Source organism: Atractosteus spatula, chromosome 3, assembly GCF_055471065.1.
Source record: "Atractosteus spatula isolate fAtrSpa1 chromosome 3, fAtrSpa1.hap1, whole genome shotgun sequence".
Taxonomy (NCBI): domain Eukaryota; kingdom Metazoa; phylum Chordata; class Actinopteri; order Semionotiformes; family Lepisosteidae; genus Atractosteus; species Atractosteus spatula.
The window spans coordinates 50,162,471-50,184,129 of record NC_142708.1 but is presented as its reverse complement, the minus strand read 5'-3'; the positions used below and the strand labels follow the sequence as shown (position 1 = coordinate 50,184,129).

Below are 21,659 nucleotides of genomic sequence, written 5' to 3'. Positions count from 1 at the left end.
CTGTTATTTCTGGGTGAGCTCTTCTGAAATTACAGCAGAAGATTGATATAGACCTGTGTTTCTGAATATAGGAGAAACATTTTAAGTAAAAAGAGTAGAACAATGTGAAATATCTAAGTGGAAGGAGAAAAGGAGGTAGGCTCTTTAACACTGCTTGTGGTAAACGGCAACAAAAGATTCAATAATTCAACAAAACCTGCTGTTGAAGGATTGTGGTGCACAGAATATTACCCGCTGAGCTCTGTTGACACATTCATTTATTCCAAGCATTAGCCTAATAAAGTTATATATTATGTATATTCTTTATAATTTATAATGATATTAATTATGTTCTTGTAACACAGCTGCAGATCCTTTAGAATTTTCCAAAGGGATACAGAGGAGCACAGGGAAACAAGGAAAATCCAAGGAAATTAAGAAGCTTTATTTTCCCCCAGCTATTATGGATGATTTATTAGGTTTGTTCAGCTACTCTTTCAAGTTCTTAGTTTTAATAAGTATTTGTACTTTGCCATGTCTGACTGTACTTTCCAGTCTGCAAACAAACCCTAAATACAAAAATCTGTGTGCATCACCTGCTGAACCACTGCATTATGTGCTTCTATGAAGTTGGATGGCTATTTACCAACACTGACAAAATGTGAAATGTACAAAAATGACAAAAGATCACTGTCATTCCAGTGATGCACCGAGCCATGTCTGTGGACATGAGGTTTTGGACTTGTGAACTGAGAGATGTATTAAATAAGTTCTGTTGGCCGAGCTTGTAAGATACTGTAGTATTGATAGGTAGCACCCCTCCTGTCCTGGCATTGATGGACCAATCTCTGGTCATAACTTCCCATAAATCTCAGATTAATACAATATATCACTGTCAACCAATCAGAAAATCTACAATTGAACAGTCACTTCAATTGAGGAAGATAACTGAGGATGTGAAACTTGCTTTCTGACCACTGTCTCCCTAAACTGACCAAGTAAACACAAACTGTTAAGTTCAGTCCCTGTACTGCTGTTAAACTAATTCTGGGCAAAACCACAACTATACAAAATATCCATTTGCGTAAACTTACCTTTACACACTATGGTAAATACCAAAAGCACCACTAACAATACACCAGACATTGTCACTCTCACACCTGAAAAAAAGAAACAATAACAAAAAAAATCAGTATAAAGTAAAGTCTAAAATGTTTTTGGCTTTTTTTTCTGGCAAAACAGTATGTTTATTTGCATAAATATATGTTACATCTGAAGCATAATTATTGAGTAAAACATTTCACAAATTAAACTGATTAGATCAGTTGTATGTTGTGTGTTATTGCTGAAATTGTATTTGTGACATAAAAGAGCAAAAGCAGGTGGCACAGTGGTTAGTATTACTGCCTTGCTGTGCTGGGGCCCGGGAGCAATTCTGGATCAATCTGTGTATATTCGCCTGGGTTTCCTCGAGGTGATCCAGTTTCTTCCCAGAGTCCAAAAACAGAATGGTAGCTTAAAATGCCTTCTGGGAAAATTGGCCCTGGTGTGTGTGTCTGTCTGCCCTGTGAAAGACCGGTGTCCCAGTGTCCCATTCAGGATGTATCCTGCCTTACGTGGTGCGTTGCTTGCCAGGATAGCCTCCAGCTCCACTGGAACTCTGAATTGGAAGAGATGGTTAGAAAATGGATGAATGCATGAAAAGCTTTAGAACACTTAAGCAAGCTTTAGCATGAAAGCCACAGTCTTTTAACAGGACAAGACTCTGATCAGAAGAAAAATGTAAACTCATTCAAAACATTCTTTAAAAAGACTACACATCTGAAGTTTCCTGAATTAATTGTATCTCTTATCTGAAATGTATTGCTTATCACCATTACATTTTGGGTATGACCATTACAATGGCCTAACACCAATACTGTATGGAGACAAAGACACTTCATGCCATCTTCAGTGGTCTATTGCCATGAAGCAGTTCTGTTCTTGTTGGCTTCCTGGTTAACAGGGCAACCTAACAAAAGGAGCTTAGCAGGACATTTTTTAAAGATTCACAAAATGAGAAGAGATCAAGGACAGTAACTCTATTAAAGGCTTATTCAAGTTAATCCCTCAATTGCCAATTAGAAACTGCTTTATGCTGTAAGATTTGACTTTCTGTCCTTTGAAGTTGCTTCACAAAGAGCTTTATATGACATGAGTTAATGTAAATCACTGTGGTTTTTACTGTTGCAGTTGAAAGTCATTTCCTAATTATATTCTCATTGGGAAAAAGATCTTTTAACCACCATAATCTGTTTCTGTACATATATCACATGCAATTATTTTGACTATGCCAATAATGTTTGTTAAATCAAACTACCACTCCCACGCGGATAACAGGAAACTGAGCTAGGATCCAGCCTGTTATCCACATAGTCACATGTAGTATACAGTATGTGAAGGTGCAGAGAATTTCCTACAGCACATTGTAGGGGTTGTGATTGACATTCCCTGTGGGTGTTTCAACAGTTCAATTTGGGCTGTGAAAGCAAAACAGATAGGGCAGCCCAGTGGCAGCTGTGGGGCCCTGGGTTCAATTCTGGACCTGGGGTGCTATCTCTGTGAGGAGTTTGTATATTTTCCCTGTGTTCACATCGGCTTCTTCCCACAGTCCAAACAGATCCTGGTAGGCTAATTGGCTTTTGGGGAGAATTGGCTCTGGTGTGAATGTGTGCGTGTTTGTGTATATGTGCGCCAGTTGCTTGCTGGGATAGGCTCTGGCTCCCCCTGAGCCCTTTATTTGGAAAAGGTGGTTAGAAAATGGATGGATGAAAGTAAGACAGGCTTCTGAAATAGTGAAGAAATGAAGTGATTATATAGGGATGCTCAGATTACACAAGAAAGAGTTCAGGGTTTAAACTGATGTGCAACATGATATAAATTATGTGTTGTGACAATGAGATAGTTGGTGCCGTTTCAATAAATAAAGGTACAATAAAAGATCTTAGCCTGTGTTAAGTGGTAAAATATTAAACATCCCTCACTTGGAACTTGTGACAATCTGAAGATTTGCCAGCGCAATGTTCAGACTAGTCTAAAACCTCCCATCCCACATCTTCACATTTCACTTTTTACAGATAACCAGAGGTTGTTACAACAAACAGAATTATTGCTGACTACATCCATAACAATCTGCGAGATAAAAGCTTTTGTTTTGCTTAAAATGATCTGGCCATGAAATTACACCCCAGGCAAATGTAATAGCTATGGCAACCAGCAGGAACTTTCAATAAATTTAAAACATTTCAAAGACAAGAGAAGGTTTTACTCCATTTTCTCTCCATTACTCAATTTACTTTCTTCTGTACCACCACAATTCATGGTGAAATGAAACAGACAAAATAATACACAAACCAATCAGACCTATCAGATGTGGGATTTTTCAGGTCTGTTACATATCAATACCCTTTTAATTAATGGAGCGCAATGTTATTTGCCTCACTGCGGCCTTATATATTCATCTCTCCTTCTCTGCTGCCTCAAAAATAGAATACTAATAAAACAACAACAGAAAGCTTTTTAGTGTTAGTTGCACCTTGGTTCACATGAATTTCCTCCATCACCTTGTGAATGTAGATGTATTAGACGATTTGAGCACCAGGATGGCTCTGAATGATATGAGACCCATCAAGTCCATTTCGGTTTTGTTGTTCTTATATTACCAGTAAGGATCATAATGGGAATGATGGAAAAAACCTGCTGCAAAAACTCTGGTTGCTGCTGGAAGAGGTGTTAGTGGGGCCAGTAGGGGGTGTTCACCCTGTGATCTGTGTGGGTCCTAATGCCCCAGTATAGTGACGGGGACACTATTCTGTGAAAAGATGCTTCCTTCGGATGAGACGTAAAACTGAGGTCCTGACTCTACCAGGGCATTTCTCGAATAGAGCAGAGGTGTTACCCTGGTGTCCTGGCCAAATTTCCCATTGGTCTTTACCAATCATGGCCTCCTAATAATCCCCATCTATGAATTGGCTTAATTACTCTGCTCTACTCCCCACTGATAGCTGATGTGTGGTGAGTGTACTGGTGCACTATGGCTGCCGTCGCATCATCCAGGTGGATGCTGCACATTGGTGGTGGAGGGGACTCCCCATTACCTGTAAAGCGCTTTGAGTAGAGTGTCCAGAAAAGTGCTATATAAGTGTAAGGAAGTATTATTATTATGATTATGATTGAATACCTCTTTCTACTTCCTCAGAAAGGGACTTTTTCAATAGCAAATAAAATATGAGCCAAAACTGAACTCAGGAGTCTGAACTAAAGTGAATCTGTTACCAGCCATGACTAAACCTTATTTGTTTGCAATCTAGCCAACAGCTGAACAACTGGCCACAAAACTAACTAGAGGTGGCAAATCATTGCAACATGCTTCTCGGGACAAATACAGTGGTGTGAAAAAGTGTTTGCCCCCTTCCTGATTTCTTATTTTTTTGCATGTTTGTCACACTGAAATGTTTCAGATCATCAAACAAATTGAAATATTAGACAAAGATAACACAAGTAAACACAAAATGCAGTTTTTAAATTAAGGTTTTTATTATTAAGGGAAAAAAAATCCAAACCTACATGGCCCTGTGTGAAAAAGTGATTGGTTATAAAGCCATTTCTAAAGCTTTGGGACTCCAGCGAACCACAGTGAGAGCCATTATCCACAAATGGCGAAAACATGGAACAGTGGTGAACCTTCCCAGGAGTAGCCGGCCGACCAAAATTACCCCAAGAGCGCAGCGACGACTCATCCAAGAGGTCAGAAAAAACCCCACAACAACATCCAAAGAACTGCAGGCTTCACTTGCCTCAGTTAAGGTCAGTGTTCATGACTCCACCATAAGAAAGAGACTGGGCAAAAATGGCCTGCATGGCAGAGTTCCAAGATGAAAACCACTGCTGAGCAAAAAGAACATAAAGGCTTGTCTCAGTTTTGCCAGAAAACATCTTGATGATCCCCAAGACTTTTGGGAAAATACTCTGTGGACTGACGAGACAAAAGTTGAACTTTTTGGAAGGTGTGTGTCCCATTACATCTGACGTAAAAGTAACACAGCATTTCAGAAAAGGAACATCATACCAACAGTAAAATATGGTGGTGGTAGTGTGATGCTCTGGGGCTGTTTTGCTGCTTCAGGACCTGGAAGACTTGCTGTGGTAAATGGAACCATGAATTCTGCTGTCTACCAAAAAATCCTGAAGGAGAATGTCCGGCCATCTGTTCGTGACTGTAACGCTGCTCTGTAGAGGTGAAAAGGATCCGATGCAGATGCAGGAGTCGTTGGGAGGTAAGCAAGTGAACAGAGCAAAACCAGGAGCTGAGTCGTAGTCCGAAGGCGTAAGGTAGGTCGAGATCCGGTAAAGCCACTGGTGGCGAACAATCCAATATGTGAGACAGAATCGTGGTCGAAACGAGAGCTGCAGGGTCAAATCCGAAATAGACACAGATAGCAAACGATCCAAGGGGCGAGATGAGATCCGAAGTCCAAAGGCAAAAGGTGTAGACAGAATTCCAGGAAGGCAAAAGGGTAAGAAACGCTAGGCAGAGCAACAAGAAGTGAACTCAATACCGAGCAACGGGAAGTAGGTTAGAATAGTATAAATAACCCGGCGTGCCGCACGGTAGAGCAATTGCAGGTGTGTTAACTCGTGCGGCGGCGCTTGTTAATAGTAACCCGCTGCTGGTGCTGATTAGCTCGCTTACGCATTGATCTCTGCTGGCTGGTGGTCGTGACAGTGACCTCAAGCTGAAGCGCACTTGGGTTCTGCAGCAGGACAATGATCCAAAACACACCAGCAAGTCCACCTCTGAATGGCTTAAGAAAAACAAAATGAAGACTTTGGAGTGGCCTAGTCAAAGTCTTGACCTGAATCCGATTGAGATGTTGTGGCATGACCTTAAAAAAGTGGTTAAGGCTCGAAAACCCTCCAATGTGGCTGAATTACAACAATTCTGCAAAGATGAGTGGGCCAAAATTCCTCCACAGCGCTGTAAAAGACTTATTGCCAGTTATCGCAAACGCTTGATTGCAGTTGTTCCTGCTAAGGGTGGCCCAACCAGTTATTAGGTTTAGGGGCAATCACTTTTTCACACAGGGCCATGTAGGTTTGGATTTTTTTTCCCTTAATAATAAAAACCTTCATTTAAAAACTGCATTTTGTGTTTACTTGTGTTATCTTTGTCTAATATTTCAATTTGTTTGGTGATCTGAAACATTTCAGTGTGACAAACATGCAAAAAAATAAGAAATCAGGAAGGGGGCAAACACTTTTTCACACCACTGTAACTATAGTATGACCAATATAAATGTAACCTTTTTAAAATCTTTTTACTGTTCATTTACTCAAAGAATTAAAATTTTACAGCTACAGTGTTGTGAGTAACTGCACAACAAATTGCTTTCTTGAATTTTCTGAAACTAAATCATTCAGCAATAAAAAATGAGTAATCTGTGGTCAGGAGAGAAGTTGGAGAGCAGATTGTTTGCCAAAAGAAATAAGTGTTGCATTAGTGCAAAACCTTAGAGACATTGAGAAAAGCCTCTGAATCAGAAAAGCCTCTGAATCACACCCATTTGTTTTGCAATCCACAGCATCATTCTGGGAAATTGTTATGCATTTTAATGCATTTTCTTAAACAAGAAAGGGGTGTGCTAGAATATTATAGTCAAATTATTTGTAGCTTCACAAGCAAGTGACCAAGTATGAAAAAGACTCACTTTCGACTTGAGTCATTCCGAATTTTATATATAAAGTGTTATTATAAAAATATATAAGATATATAAAACAAAATATTTTCAAAACTGGAACTGGTCTGACTGGACTATTTACTACTATTTCATTACCATGCTCAAGCATTTTTCACTGGAGTCACTGCCTAATTATTCCTCCCACTTCAAGGGGTCACTACACAGTACGTGGTCAGCCAGTCACAGGTCTGTGCTGACTACATGGTACCAAATGTTCACTGTATATGTCATAATCTACAAGACACATTTAGCACACCATCTTCACACAGCAATATGGACTGACTCTTTTCTTCTAAATAGAACCCATGGTCTTTAAAAAGTGACTTTCTCTCTTTTTTTGGTACAAAAACATTGAATTCTGTAAGGAAATAAATTCATGCACCAGGCAATTAAATGTCTCCTGTTTGCTACTCTGCTTTTTCCAACCTTGATTGTCTTTTATTATTAACTATTCAATTAAATGTGCATCTATTGCACTTACAGTATATTCAGTGGTTACTTATCCAAGAATTCGAACACTAGTCTTGCTAAAACATTAACTGTATATACTCCCTGTGATAATTGTTCCATGAAAAGAATGTAATAACAATAGGCTCGCCACCTTTGGCTCCAAAAACATATCCTCTGTTGTGTTAACAGTCTGTACTATATTCACAGATAGGATTAATGTTTGAATGAATTGCAATGAATTGTTATTGTTTATTCATTTGAATTTTTACTTGTTAACTATACAAGAGACCTTGGAGCCCAGATTCTGGCTATGTATTCTGAACAGTATTACAGAGAGCTTTGCGGTCTTGTTTAGTTAAGGAAATTTGGATTCCCATTACCATGGAATCTTGACACTAAAACTGTTCTCTCCTAGTTTGGCGATACTTGTTTTTTTCATTAAAGATAAACAGATTCCTATTTATTTTGGAATAATTCTTTGTGGTTAAAATGGAGCTTTAGTTCTGGTAAGAATCCATTTCTTATGACACAGGTTATTCGCTTTTGGCCTGTTAATGTCTCCATAGTTTTTGTGGGTTACAGGGCTAGAATATTAGAATTTCATGTGCTGTATGACATTGACCTCTTGAACGGCTAGATTTATACATACAGCGCCTTCAGAAAGTATTCACTCCCCTTGGATGTTTTCAGCATTTGTTATGTTGCAAACTCAAATACGAATACATTTATATGAAATTTGTTGTCAGTGATCTACACAAATGATTGTATATTGTCAACGTAGAATGGAGTCATGGAAACGTTTTGCACATGAATTAAAGGAAAATGTTCAAATGTTTTGATTTTATAAGTATTCAACCCCTTTTTGTATGACACTCCAAATTGAGCCCAATTTGGGACTTCCCTTGTGAGATCCACCTAAATCTTGAATGGAGTCCATCTGTGGTCTCCAATTGGATTTCAGAAGAAATACACCTGCCTATATAAGGTCCCTCAGTTGACAGTGCCTGTCAGAAAAGAAACTCTATGTAGACTAGAACTGTGAGGAGGCATAGATCTGGGGATGGATATAAAACTGTGTCCCAGAAATGGACTCTTCCTAAAGCAGGCCTCTTCGCCCCAGACTAAGCAAGTGGGCAAGAACCACCCTGGCAGAACTACAGTGTTCCATGGCAGAGATAGATAGACGAGAACTTGTTCGGAAAACAATCCCTGCAGCATGACACAAACATGGGAGAGTACCCTAGATGGAAGCCACACTTGAGAAAAGGCCACATAGTAGCAGACCTGGAGTATGAAAGAAGGAACACTGCAGACCTTGAGACCGTGTGACAGAAGATTCTATGGGCTGATTAAACATAAATTGAATGCTATGGCCTGAATTCAAAGGTGCTATGCCTGGTATAAACCGAACACAGCTAATCAGCCCTGTAACACCATTTCTAACATGAAGCACGGTGGTGGCAAAATCACCCTTTCGGTGATGCTTTTCAGCGTCAGAGACCGAGACACTTGTTGTGGTAGAGGGAACAATGAATGGAGCCAACTAACAGGCAAATCCTTGAGGAGAACCCAGTTTAGGCAGCAAAAGACCTTAGTCCTGGATAAAGAATCGCATTTCAACAGGACAACGATCTTAAGCACACAGCCAAAATGGCAGCAAATTGGCTTCAGAACAGGAAGGGACTGTCCTTAAGCGACTCAGCCAAAACCCGGACTTGAATCCCATTGAGAATCTGTGGAAGGTCTTTAAGATTGGGGTTCTTAGCGTATCTGCAAGGAAGAATGAGCAAAAATCCCCAATTTCAGATATGCAAATAAGCAGAGAGAGACATACCCATGAGGAATCAAAGCTGTAATTACTGCAACAGGTTCTAGCACAAAGTACTGACTCATGGGGATGAATAGTTCAGTAAACAGATTAAACATTTTTAATATAATATAATATTTTGTCAGAATTTTTTACGCTATAAAGTTATTTTTACCCCTTTAAACTTATTGTGGATGTTCTGTCAATCAAGGGGAAAATCATTTCACTGCATTACAAATTCTGGTTGAAACACAAGAATATTTGCAAATATTTTGTGGTATATTGTGTTGTTAATTGTTTATATTTGTTTGTCCTGTCCTGTTTCACCCAGGTTTAACCAATCTATTACTCACCAGAATTGTCCTGGAGAATAAAAATGTATCACATACTGTACCTCACATTCGTCTACGGCTCAAGCTTTTTTCTGATGCCTCTATTTTGCAACATTATGTTTCTTCTGCAGTTTGATCCTGGATTCAAACCACTGCCCCCCAAGCACCCCCAAGTCACCAACCCATGTGGACAAAACAGGGGGGAATTTTATTGAACATCCTAGACATGGTAACAGTGTTACTGCGACAGTTCATTTGGTGGTCTGCAAGCAAATGGTTGCACACTTTGCATTCCAAAGAGACAACTCTAAATGCGATTATGTTATGTTAACGATAAACTGGTCGTTGGAACAGCATAGGAAGTAATAAGCTTCCTTTATTGAAGATATTGTGGGATTTATTGTTATGAAGCCATATACTGCCTTCCAAACAATATGGCAAGTGGTTCACAGACTTAAAAGACAATGGAAATTCTCTGCAAATTCAGATGGTCGGGTAGGGATTTTTTCATACCAAGGTTTTTGTTACATACTTTCTGCAGTGATTAACAATGAGGAATGCATAATATGCGATTGTCTGAGTCATAGTGATCTTTTCACTTACATTTTGCAGGTAAAATTACATTTTTAAAGTATACCAGGCTGAAAAACCAGAGGTACGAACAAACCACCTCTTATTAAAGCTTTAAAAATGGTCTCAAGCACCTCTCTACACAATGTAAATAACCTAACTAACAAAGGAAAACTATGGTGTTGAGAAAAGAGTTTCTTGTAGCAAGGACCTGGACTGTAAAGTACCCTGTACTTTTTATATCTGTGTATTTTTTCAAGTTTGTCTTATTTTTCATTATGATTCAACCATGCAGCCACAGTCTTTGTTTCTGAAATTTACTGAACTAATGCCAAATTAGTATGAGGCTAGCCCACTCTATGCTGGTTTTATGCTACTTTTTCACTCTTCTGGGGTGAGGCTGCAGCCTAATATCTAAATAATTAAGGTTTGGAGTCACTGCTACGTTGAAAAACAAAACCTTTCTCCCCTCTGCTCAGAGCTTCAGGGCTGCATAAGGCTGTCTGTTGCCACACTGCAAAAAAGCCCCAGATTCCCTTGCAAGATAGCAATTGGCTGCTGCGTGTGTTCATGCAGATGCCCTGGAACTGTATCAGGGGTGTGTCTGATGCACACCTCTTCTCACTGCAATGCATCCCTCTGCTGCCATGGGCAACAACCAGCTCAAACATGCCACCATTTAGGACACCATTCCAAAGCTGGAGGCCTGTCTGAAATCCAAATCTAGAGTGAGGGCACTGTAATAAACGCTCCTACACCTAGAAACGTGTGAAGAGGTAATGAGCTGCCACATTCACACAGGCTCTCTAGAATTGTACTGAATAACAACACACAGGTGGCTTATGAAGCTAGGTGTCCTATTCAAGCACCTGGTAGTCTTGTAGACATGCAGAGAAGGGCATTGCACTCAGTTGTGTGTGTCCTCATACACCCTAGTCTCTTTGCATACGCTGTTATAGAAATGTCTGCGTATACACACATGCAGACCATCGCCGATAGCTACAGTATACCGTAACGCTGTCCCGCGAAAAGCAGGACGCTGTACAACTCTGCTTACAATTAACCAGCACATTGGCGTTTGCTCTGTTATTATCTATCATAACAGAAAGACATACATCAACAAAGAAGCAAAGTGCCAAGGTCGGCACGTCATAAATCCCAGTCTGCCTAACTAGGCGTAAAGTACATCTTTCTATAACCAACCTGGCCCCCGATGTCCCAACTCTGAACAGTGGGCTATAAAAGGGTATCTTTCGGTAACCGACAACAGGAATAAAACACAGAACGCGATAAAGGTTAACACACGAACAGAAACATTTACAGTGCAATAACGCAGGATACCATTGTTGCCCCTGTGGTACAAGACCGCTACGACCTTGGCTTGAGCGCAATTGACAGCCAAATGGCAACATCGCAGTATAAGGAACTACAAGTAGAGCTCGCCCAAAAATCAAACTCAATAAATATAAAGCAAATTTCATTCATTAACACTTTCAAAGAGCACACAACAGAAGGATAACTATGAATTATTGTTGAAAGTGACCTGGGACGAAGTCAATGCTTAAGCAAGATTATCATTCTTAAAACATACGTGTATGTTAAATCGACATGACTCAGATTGCCAAGGATGACCCATTTTTCAAGAACGCTGTTGTAAAACGACAAATGGTTGTTTTTCAACTTCACATCAAAAATTACAAATAAACCATAAATGACATAATTATAGTTAAAAACGATAACGGAAACCCATATACCCATCACAGAATTACACTGTTACATATACTTGTAACAGACGTACTGTATAATTTCTCATGTATCAGGTGGTTTGAGGTACTGATTCCGACAGGCGTTATATTACGACGTTAACACAAATGGGAAAATTAATATGGTAATTTACAGGTCATCATACATATTCACAGTACGCATATAATTACGTTGTGTGATATTTGATTTTGGCATTCTTAAACTACTTGGACTTTCTGCTCACATTTTTCATGAGTTAATAAGAATGTAAATCCTAGAAATCCATCTGTTTCCAACTCGCACTGAAGAATACAAAAATCAAAACGACGTAAATGATTGTAAACGTTTAACTTCACGCTGCAGAGATCGATTTGAAATAAATATATTGTATATAAATAGGATTACAAGAAGAGTATAAAACTGAAACAGAAAAGACTGCAATTAAAATATGGACTGTGCTAATTAGCCTGGCAAAACCACCTTCTTCAACAAACCCTGGTGATTCATCTTTATGTTAACGGAAAATGCATAATATTTAACAGAAAACACAAATTATGTTTTCTCTTTGAATAATAGTTCCTGAAATCGATTATGAAAAAAAACTGTCAATGATGGTCACAAGACTATATAAATATACAGAATACAGCATCGAATCAACGTTCACTTTCATAAATTAAAGTGGGCGAACACAGGGTCGAATATAAAAGGGTAAAAACTAATAAAAAATACCTTTTTGAGCACTCTCCCCCCCAAAAAACCCCAACTAATCCTGAATACCAATCAATCGATCACTATAATAATAGTAAGAGTTGAAAATAACCAACTAGCATGGAAGTAGCTAGCATGGAAGTATTATATGCATATCCACAGTCCACAAACAGAATAAAAAGAAAATCATCTTCAAAGTTTCATCATCTCCCACTTAAGTAACAGCAAATAATTTCAAAATAATTTGAAGATGAAAACTTACTAAACAGACTTCTATCGCATTCCTGATAGGTGGGAAAAAATTCCGGGATGTTGATATTCGGTTGTACCTCAGGTATTTTACCAGTCAAAACTAAAAATGATTTTAGATATAGCGCTACCAAGTATCGGGAATACTGGAGTCTCTGATTGCTCAGCGTTGAATGTTTCCTCAGCGCCACAGTCCAAAAATACTACTTACATGAGTTATGGGAGTGAAGCAACAAAACCGAAACCTCGTGTGTGCTCTGTAAACCAGTCTAAGACAAAATAGGCAGCTAACTGTCATTAGCCTGATCGGAAGTTTCGAAATGCCAGGGTTTGGAAAGCAAGCACAGACTCAAGGAGAAAAAAACTGTCGCATTTAATTACTCGCAACACAAGTTTCTATTGCAGTGTTAGAAGACTTAAATCCATCCTTTATAAATCAATTAAGAATAAAATAGAAAGCTTGTGGAGCACCTTATATATAAATATAAAACAACAGAAAGCATTGTTGCGTATCATAAATCAGGTATAATCCTAACGTTTTAGTACAAAATAAAAGGCAATTTCAAACATTTTTTACTTTTGTCCCTGAGCACCCACAACCTTTGCTGCTCCAAATCGGCAAAATTCCTGAAGATTTTTTACGTAAAACAGTATTGTTCTTTACGTAAACACCTTGCAAAGGCTTTTATTTCTCTTTTCCTTTCATTAAGTACAAAAAGCTTGAAATCATTTTAGAAAATAGCGGAAACGATTACATACTGAATGTTTCAGCAGTGATGTGTAAATCAGTTCCGAAACGACTTTACCATGTGACTTTAAAATCCACTGACGAAAACTTGTTCCTCTTTTCAGGAAACACCACAGCCATTTCTTTCTACACTGAAAAATACAACATTGGCATTCAGTTACAAAACAATTTTGAATTCAAGATTTATTTTCAATAGTGGTCATTCAATAATGTGTGGTCTTGGCAGCCCTGCCCCCCTCTTGTGACAGTAAACTGACCGGATATTTGGAAAGTCTGAGCCCCCTTTCCAGGAAGACAGCTTCAAGAGGAAGCAAAAGTTAGAAAAGTACCGCCTGCTTGAACTTATTCCCCAGGATCTACAAACAAACTCCCACTGCGACCAGCAGCACAGGCAGGAACTGCATGGGAAGTACAGATCCAGGTCCAGACGGCCTGGTTTACAGGGTTAGCTAACAACTGGCCATGGCCCAGTCAGAGGGCACAGCAAGCCCTCCTTGTATGTTCCAGAGAAAGACCTGAGAAGCTACATCCTTCACTCTGCTGCCTTCAGCAGGCAGTTTGGATCTGAGCACACAGCAGACACCATGAGAAACTGCTAGAGCTGAAGAGAAGACCCAGGAAAAGCCAGAAATCTGATTCAGGTGACATCTTGGACCTCACCCACTCAAGTTTTCCGTGTATTTTGTCCCAAGCTCCAAGCCTTCCTAATGCCACCTAAAGTGCTTCAGTGTCATGCCTACCTGTACATCCCTGGGTTCCTTAATGAAGCCGTGGCCTGTATCACAAGGGGAAAAGGAATGCTTGGAGAAACTAAGGTGTGGCTGAATAAAATTGTCAGGAGCAGATGACAAGAAAGACCCACAAATGGGACTAGACTTCCCGATACGGATGGGCGCTACACTGGACCTATAAGACTAACTTATAGGGCCATCAGCCATATCACCCTGCAACTCACAACCGGCAGCCCACTGAAGCTAAGCAGGTGTGAGCCTGGACACTACCTGGATGAGATACCTCCTGGGAAAGCTAAGGTTGCTGCTGGAAGAGGCGTTAGTGCGGCCAGTAGTGGGAGCAGTTGTGAGACCAGTTGACCTGTCTGCTCCCCTACCCCAGAGATGGCAAAGGCAAAAGAGAAAACAACAGAAGAAAAATGAAGGAGAGATTTGCTGTAGGGGTAATCAAGTCATCCACCAGACCCTGGCCAGCTCCCACAGTCCTGGTTAATAAGGATGGCTCCAGGGGGTTCTGAGAGGACTAGATGAAGCTAAACACTGTCCAGAAAGACCTGAATAGACACAGAGTGGATTAAGGCTTAGGCTTGAGGTGGGGCAGCTCTCTTGACCTCCATAGAAGTTATTAGCATGCTGAAGACTCTTCAGAGGTGCAGATGAAAACTCTGTTCTCAATCAGGCCATGGCTGTGGCAGTTCACCATGATCCCTTCTGGGTTCTGCAACACTCCTGCCACCTGAGAGGCTCATGCAGAATATCCTGATCTCCATTCACCACACCCAGACTCTGTTCGACCTCCACTCTGCACATTCACAGTAATAGGTGATTGAGGGCACCAACCATGCCCTCGCAACCCCACAGGCCATCTTGGCACTCTACATACCAACCACAGATTTGATATCTGCAAATCCACCACTGTTGATTGGGTGCTCAGTTCACTGCCAGAAACTGCACCGAACTCCCTGCTGGTCCGAAATTTATTACGTGTGTTAGAGCATTGAATCTTGGTCAAGATCTTTTTTTTTATTTATTGTTCAGGATAGTGATTAGAATGCCGTCACATTTTTAATAGAAAGTGAAACACAAACCTATGATGCACCACAGAATCCAATATTGGAAAGAAGCCTCTAAAAGCATGGAAGATAAAAGAAAAACACAAAGCTCCATGTGGAGGAAGGGGAGCTGCAGAACATCATCAAGGACCCGGATCCAAATTATGAAGCCAAGTCTGTTGGTCCTGGAGAGCAGGCACAAGCCATTTGTCCCTGCTATATGCTGGTGTTTGCAGGCAGAAAAGGCAGCAGAATACAGATCCGCATGGGGCTCAGCAGTGACACTGAATCATCCTTATCTTTGTAAGAGTCCCAAGTCTCTGCACCCCTCTGCAGCTCTAGGGACAGCCTGGGAAGACACTGTTGTGTCTTTACTAGCACGCAAAGGGATTTTAACTGTAATTAAATAAAGTAACAAGAACTGTTTGACTGTTCTGTAATTGTCTATAACATGCTACCAAATGAAAGATCTTAGGGGTAGAAAAAAACAATTCACTTGGTTAATTTTTTTTGCATTATTTTTAGCTGGGCTAGCCTACTATTTTAACTGGAAAGTGCTTAATCCTTGCAGCTGAAAACATTTTTCACACTTAAGTGTAGTCAAACACTCAAGAGCCATGGGGAAGTTAAAACATAAATCAACTGTGGTTTATCACATCTTTGGAAAGCTGAGTTCAATTTCTCTAGCCACACCCAGGCCTGATTACTGCCACACCTGTTCTCAATCAAGAAATCACTTAAATAGGACCTGCCTGACAAAGTGAAGTAGACCAAAAGATCCTCAAAAGCTAGACATCATGCTGCTATCCAATTAAATTCAGGAACAAATGAGAAACAGAGTAATTGAGATTTATCAGTCTGGAAAAGGTTATAAAGCCATTTCTAAAGCTTTGGGACTCCAGCGAACCACAGTGAGAGCCATTATCCACAAATGGCGAAAACATGGAACAGTGGTGAACCTTCCCAGGAGTGGCCGGCCGACCAAAATTACCCCAAGAGCGCAGCGACGACTCATCCAAGAGGTCAGAAAAAACCCCACAACAACATCCAAAGAACTGCAGGCTTCACTTGCCTCAGTTAAGGTCAGTGTTCATGACTCCACCATAAGAAAGAGACTGGGCAAAAATGGCCTACATGGCAGAGTTCCAAGACGAAAACCACTGCTGAGCAAAAAGAACATAAAGGCTCGTCTCAGTTTTGCCAGAAAACATCTTGATGATCCCCAAGACTTTTGGGAAAATACTCTGTGGACTGACGAGACAAAAGTTGGACTTCTTGGAAGGTGTGTGTCCCATTACATCTGGCATAAAAGTAACACAGCATTTCAGAAAAGGAACATCATACCAACAGTAAAATATGGTGGTGGTAGTGTGATGGTCTGGGGCTGTTTTGTTGCTTCAGGACCTGGAAAACTTGCTGTGGTAAATGGAACCGTGAATTCTGCTGTCTACCAAAAAATCCTGAAGGAGAATGTCTGGCCATCTGTTCGTGACCTCAAGCTAAAGCGCACTTGGGTTCTGCAGCAGGACAATGATCCAAAACACACCAGCAAGTCCACCTCTGAATGACTTAAGAAAAACAAAATGAAGACTTTGGAGTGGCCTAGTCAAAGTCCTGACCTGAATCCGATTGAGATGTTGTGGCATGACCTTAAAAAAGCGGTTAAGGCTCGAAAACCCTCCAATGTGGTGAATTACAACAATTCTGCAAAGATGAGTGGGCCAAAATTCCTCCACAGCGCTGTAAAAGACTCATTGCCAGTTATTGCAAACGCTTGATTGCAGTTGTTGCTGTTAAGGGTGGCCCAACCAGTTATTAGGTTTAGGGGGCAATCACTTTTTCACACAGGGCCATGTAGGTTTGGATTTTTTTTTCCCTTAATAATAAAAACCTTAATTTAAAAACTGCATTTTGTGTTTACTTGTGTTTTCTTTGTCTAATATTTCAATTTGTTTGATGATCTGAAACATTTCAGTGTGACAAACATGCAAAAAAATAAGAAATCAGGAAGGGGGCAAACACTTTTTCACACCACTGTATTTATGGAGATCCGGCTCCTGTTCAGTTAAGAGCTTACTTGCATTCTTTTGTTCTTGTTCATTGATCTTGAAAATGACATTTTTTCTCTGTTTATGACTATTAAACAATATTATGTTGTGTAAGGAACATTTTTAAAGTCAGATCATTCTTTTTCGACCAATTCTAGAGCAGCAAAGGTATTTTAAATGTGGTCTTACTGATGCATTGTACAATTTTAAACATTCAAAATAGCTAAGTGTCTGCCAATACACATGCAGAATGATTTACTGAAAGCCTTGCACAACAAATGGAAATTAATAAACCACCGTTACATGTCAAGGAAAAAAAAGGATGTTAAATGCATTTTGAAGTAAAAATTTTCGGGAAACAATCACTCCATAGCCCAAAAAAATTTAATACAAATACATTTAAAAGTGGTTTGCCACAAATGTTGATTTTTGATTCACTAGAGTAATCCACAATTGGGTTTAATGCAGAAAATGAAGGATTATAAATGATAAGATTCTAAATTATGCATCACCAAAAGAAAAAAAAAACATCTTTTATACACAAAAAGGGACAAATGAGGACATACATCTTGCTTATTTACCACTTTACCCCGAGAATCTTTAAATCCATAATAAATTAAGGATGATTTATAAGATGCCTCACTCTCAAAAATAATTTTCAATTAATAACAAAAATCATGAATTAATCAATCCTAAGTATCTGAAATTTTTTAAGGGTGCAACAGGTACAGTTTGGTATTTGGTGGCTGGAAAATCTAGGTTTAATTTAGAGGATATGGTTGATTTGGGAAGTCTTACTAATTTCTAACACTAATTTCCCAATTGGTTGGCCTGTCACTGCTAAATTTATCATTCCAAAAACCCAATTTATAAATAAACCTATTTATATTATTTGAAAATGTTTGCACTTTTCACTCAAATGGAAAAATAACTGAGCAAAAAAGCTAATTCTGTAAATTCAACAATAAGCAGCAGCTCCCACTGAGCTGACATCTGGTGAAGCCCAGGATGTCTACTGACAAATATTTGAAGAGTTGCCACGATTTACAAGAAAAGGAGTGCTTTACACTCAGCAGCCTAGAGACTAATCCCGAAACTCAGACAACCCAGATAGCATCTACAGTAAAAACATTTAACATAAAAAAATGCAATACTGTTTCTTACAAATAAGGAAGATAATTCATTTCTATCTCGCAGTTTTTGGGGACATTACCAATACTTTTCCACTGTAAGTACAAACTTCTCTTTCGAATAGACTTTGCCCTGTGTTATAAAGTATATCATACAAAAGTAATGTGTATATTGACCTCAGCCTATTGAAAAATAAGAAAGGTTTAAGACTTTTACTGCAGAGCTAGGCACAAATGATCAAATCAGACTTATTTTTTCAGAACATTGGGCTTTTAATGATTCAAGATACCTGGGCACATTCAAGTGTTTGAACATGAGTACTCTACTGCTACCTGACACCCCTGGCCTTCCTCCATGACCCGGACCAATTAAGACATCTTCTAGGACAGCCAATGAAGAATCAAGGTCGAATTTAACCATAAAGGTAACCAGTGTACATTATCAAATTGTATGTCTGAAGAGAAAATGTATGCGAGTTTTAAAATTGGTGAAAAATACATGGGCTTAGAAACTCTTCCTACTGTATCTTCCATTTCCTCATAGACCCCATGCCTGCCCTTTCTTTATCTCCAGTACTATTTCTAAATGATACTCAAACATAACATTCATAAAGGTATAAGTCAATCAAATTTCTAGTTAATTGGGACAAAACCATACAGGAAATCTGTGCTCAACTCAATTTCACCTTATGAGATGATTCTAGAAAACATCTGTTGTTCATGTAAAGCTCACTAAGGAAGACTGAATAATTTAGGACCTGCTTAAACTGTTAACTCTACACAATCTTTCACTTTTGTTACAGGGCAGTTATGTGCAGCTCAAACAGAATTGCTCAGTGAAAACCTAGGTTTCTAGAGACCAATGTCTGTGCCAGTCTTTCTAGCATAAAGTAGCACTTGGGTTTGTGAAAGGTTTGAAAGGAAAAAAATACCTTCATAAACAGAACAAAGTCCTCCTCAGAACAGGTCAGTGAGATTAAAGTTGTCTATCATGTAGGCTCTCAAAACACTCAAAATAAGCTATTGCCAGATACTCAAGATCAGAATTCCTGTTATTCTCATCTTGTCCTCAAACCAATTAACTAGATATAGCCACCTACTTAGAATTACAAACTAGATCTGCAGGACTGAATCTCCAAAACCAAAATAAACCACCACCACTTTAATCCCCAATTGTGTGGAAAATTTACAAAGCGTTCATTCATGAAAGCTTTACAGGTTAAATCCAGCACAATTTTTCAAGAGGGGAATACTACCCGTAGCAAACAAACAAGTGAAAAGGTATGTTAAAAAAAAACAGAAAAAGTAGATTGAAATCAAGGACTTCAACACAATGGCTTATGCGTTAAATATCACAGCATGGACAGTTCTGAATGCCTATACTCCTGGCTGCAAGGAGACCTAAGGGACTCCTGCAAGATGATTGCTGGGGCACCTGGCAAAGAACTTCAGTGACAAACACAGCTTTAATTGCTAATGCTTCTTGAGCTTTAGGGTTTAAGGTGATGGAAAGAAACTCCAATGGTGGTAAGACAACAGCAAAACAGCAGAGGGCAGGATCGAGATGTCTATACTATTCAAAGTGCAAGCAAAACAAGCCAGAAGCCTGCAGATCAATTGACTGGTAGCATAGGCAGGTTACACAGGTTGCACAAACTATTGCACATCTCAAAATAAAAGTGCGTGGTCATGCGACGCCAACCCAAAGACCTCAGTAGCCCTGACAGCTTGGTTCCAACAATGAAAGGTTCTTGTGGTTCCTTCATGTTGTGGGGTTTGAATCATTTTCTACCTTCGTCATCCAGGCACCAGCTGACTCTCTCACGCCGGACACATGCGATACCTCCATATCCTATTAAGTGACTTTAATGTTTTCCTAACAGGTCCTAAAATCATTTAATTATTGCTCTTTAGCATCTTTTAAATTACTGGGTGTACGTTACAGCTGTGCAACAAATAGTGGCTAATTTCTCAGAGGCTAGGAGCCTCAATTCCCCCTCACTCCACAAGTGGTGCACTCAAATCATTTATCAGTATCAAGTGACACAAATTGTTTAACAGCACTAAGAATTTCAGTGGACTTTCCTACTTATAACTGCGGGGTGGATGGACCACATGTTCTGAGTTTAAGTACATTTCTTTGAGAGTATTTACCATTTTTACTTTTTGCAAATGTTGCTGTACATGTCATCTGAGTGTGAAATGAGGTCCCCCCCTTCTTAGCTACAGCTTCAGGTATGAAAATCATCACTACAGCAGTCAAATACGATATGCTTATCTGGATACTTGAGCAAACCAAGATATAATTAACATTTTGTTTAAAGGCCATGGTTTTATTTCCCACATTCTTTATTCAGAAAAAAGTTGGCAAATGGGGGCCTTCTTTTGAAGTAAATCAAGCTGGTCATGTCTCATTTTTTCTAAATTGCCTCAAAAGCAGCTATAAGACTGAGCATTGGCCAGTGTTAGGACTGTTCAGTTGTACAGTTTTCTGTAACCCCAGGCTCATTTTTTAAACAGGCTAGGATCAGCATTTTCCACCCAAAGTTAACATCCATTTCCAATGGTGTTAGAGGGGAAAAAAAAACAATCCCGTACAAAGTTCCAAACATTTGTAGAATAAATAAGCGACACTGAACAGAGAATAATCACTTTAATGTGGAATTCGATTTTTCAGTTCAATAGATTTGTCATTGTTGGATACTACACTTAAATATCCTTATAGTTCAGACCATACATCTAAAACAATTTAGGAAGAACCTTAAAACAAATTACAAGTCTGAAATTTAGAAAATGAACAAAGTATGAGTTGTAAAGCTTCACTGTTTAAAAAAAACTTTCAAAAACAGATTCACTTTACCATTTCAATTTATAGTAAAACTGTTTTGCAATATGAAGTATGCAAAGACACTTCTACCACAACGAAAAGGTAAGGACTTAACTTTTCCAAGTACAACCATAAGTTACTAAATAAATCGGTGACATGGTTAATCTAGCAAAACTGAAGTGTGTAAACATCTGAATGCAACTTATAATTTCTATAAACCAACATTCTACTTTACAAAAAACAACAAATATCAAGCAGCATAGCAGAAACCATTTTTTTAAAATGTCCATTTAGTCTGGAAATGTGTAATTTTAGATTTACAAATCTGAATCAGATTATACCCACAGGTTTTACATACCTGTGACCAAAGTACTGTGTCGCACTGACAAAACTCCAGACTAAATTAAGGCATTTGGCAGCATGTGCTGGTTAATCAAAAAAAAAAAGCTCAAATAAAAAATAAATGAACACTAAAATGACACTAACACAAGACTGGATTTATCCATTTC

At 39.2% G+C, this 21,659-nt stretch overlaps 1 protein-coding gene across 2 annotated transcripts in view; it reads right to left on the bottom strand.

The window, feature by feature from the left end:
* Nucleotides 1-12,894, bottom strand: part of LOC148837898 (interleukin-6 receptor subunit beta-like) — a 31,622-nt gene extending 18,728 nt beyond the window's left edge. The window contains exons 1-3 of one of the 2 annotated variants that reach the window (XM_088911371.1): nt 12,628-12,894; nt 1,596-1,639; nt 1,074-1,139 (exon numbers count right to left, since the gene is read on the bottom strand). In XM_088911371.1, coding sequence (XP_088767497.1) covers nt 1,074-1,125 — 52 coding nt within the window. In that variant the 5' untranslated portion in view covers nt 1,126-1,139; nt 1,596-1,639; nt 12,628-12,894. The remainder of the gene's footprint in view (nt 1-1,073; nt 1,140-1,595; nt 1,640-12,627) is intronic. The other variant, XM_088911372.1, reaches the window with a different exon arrangement.
* Nucleotides 12,895-21,659: the final 8,765 nt, after the last annotated feature.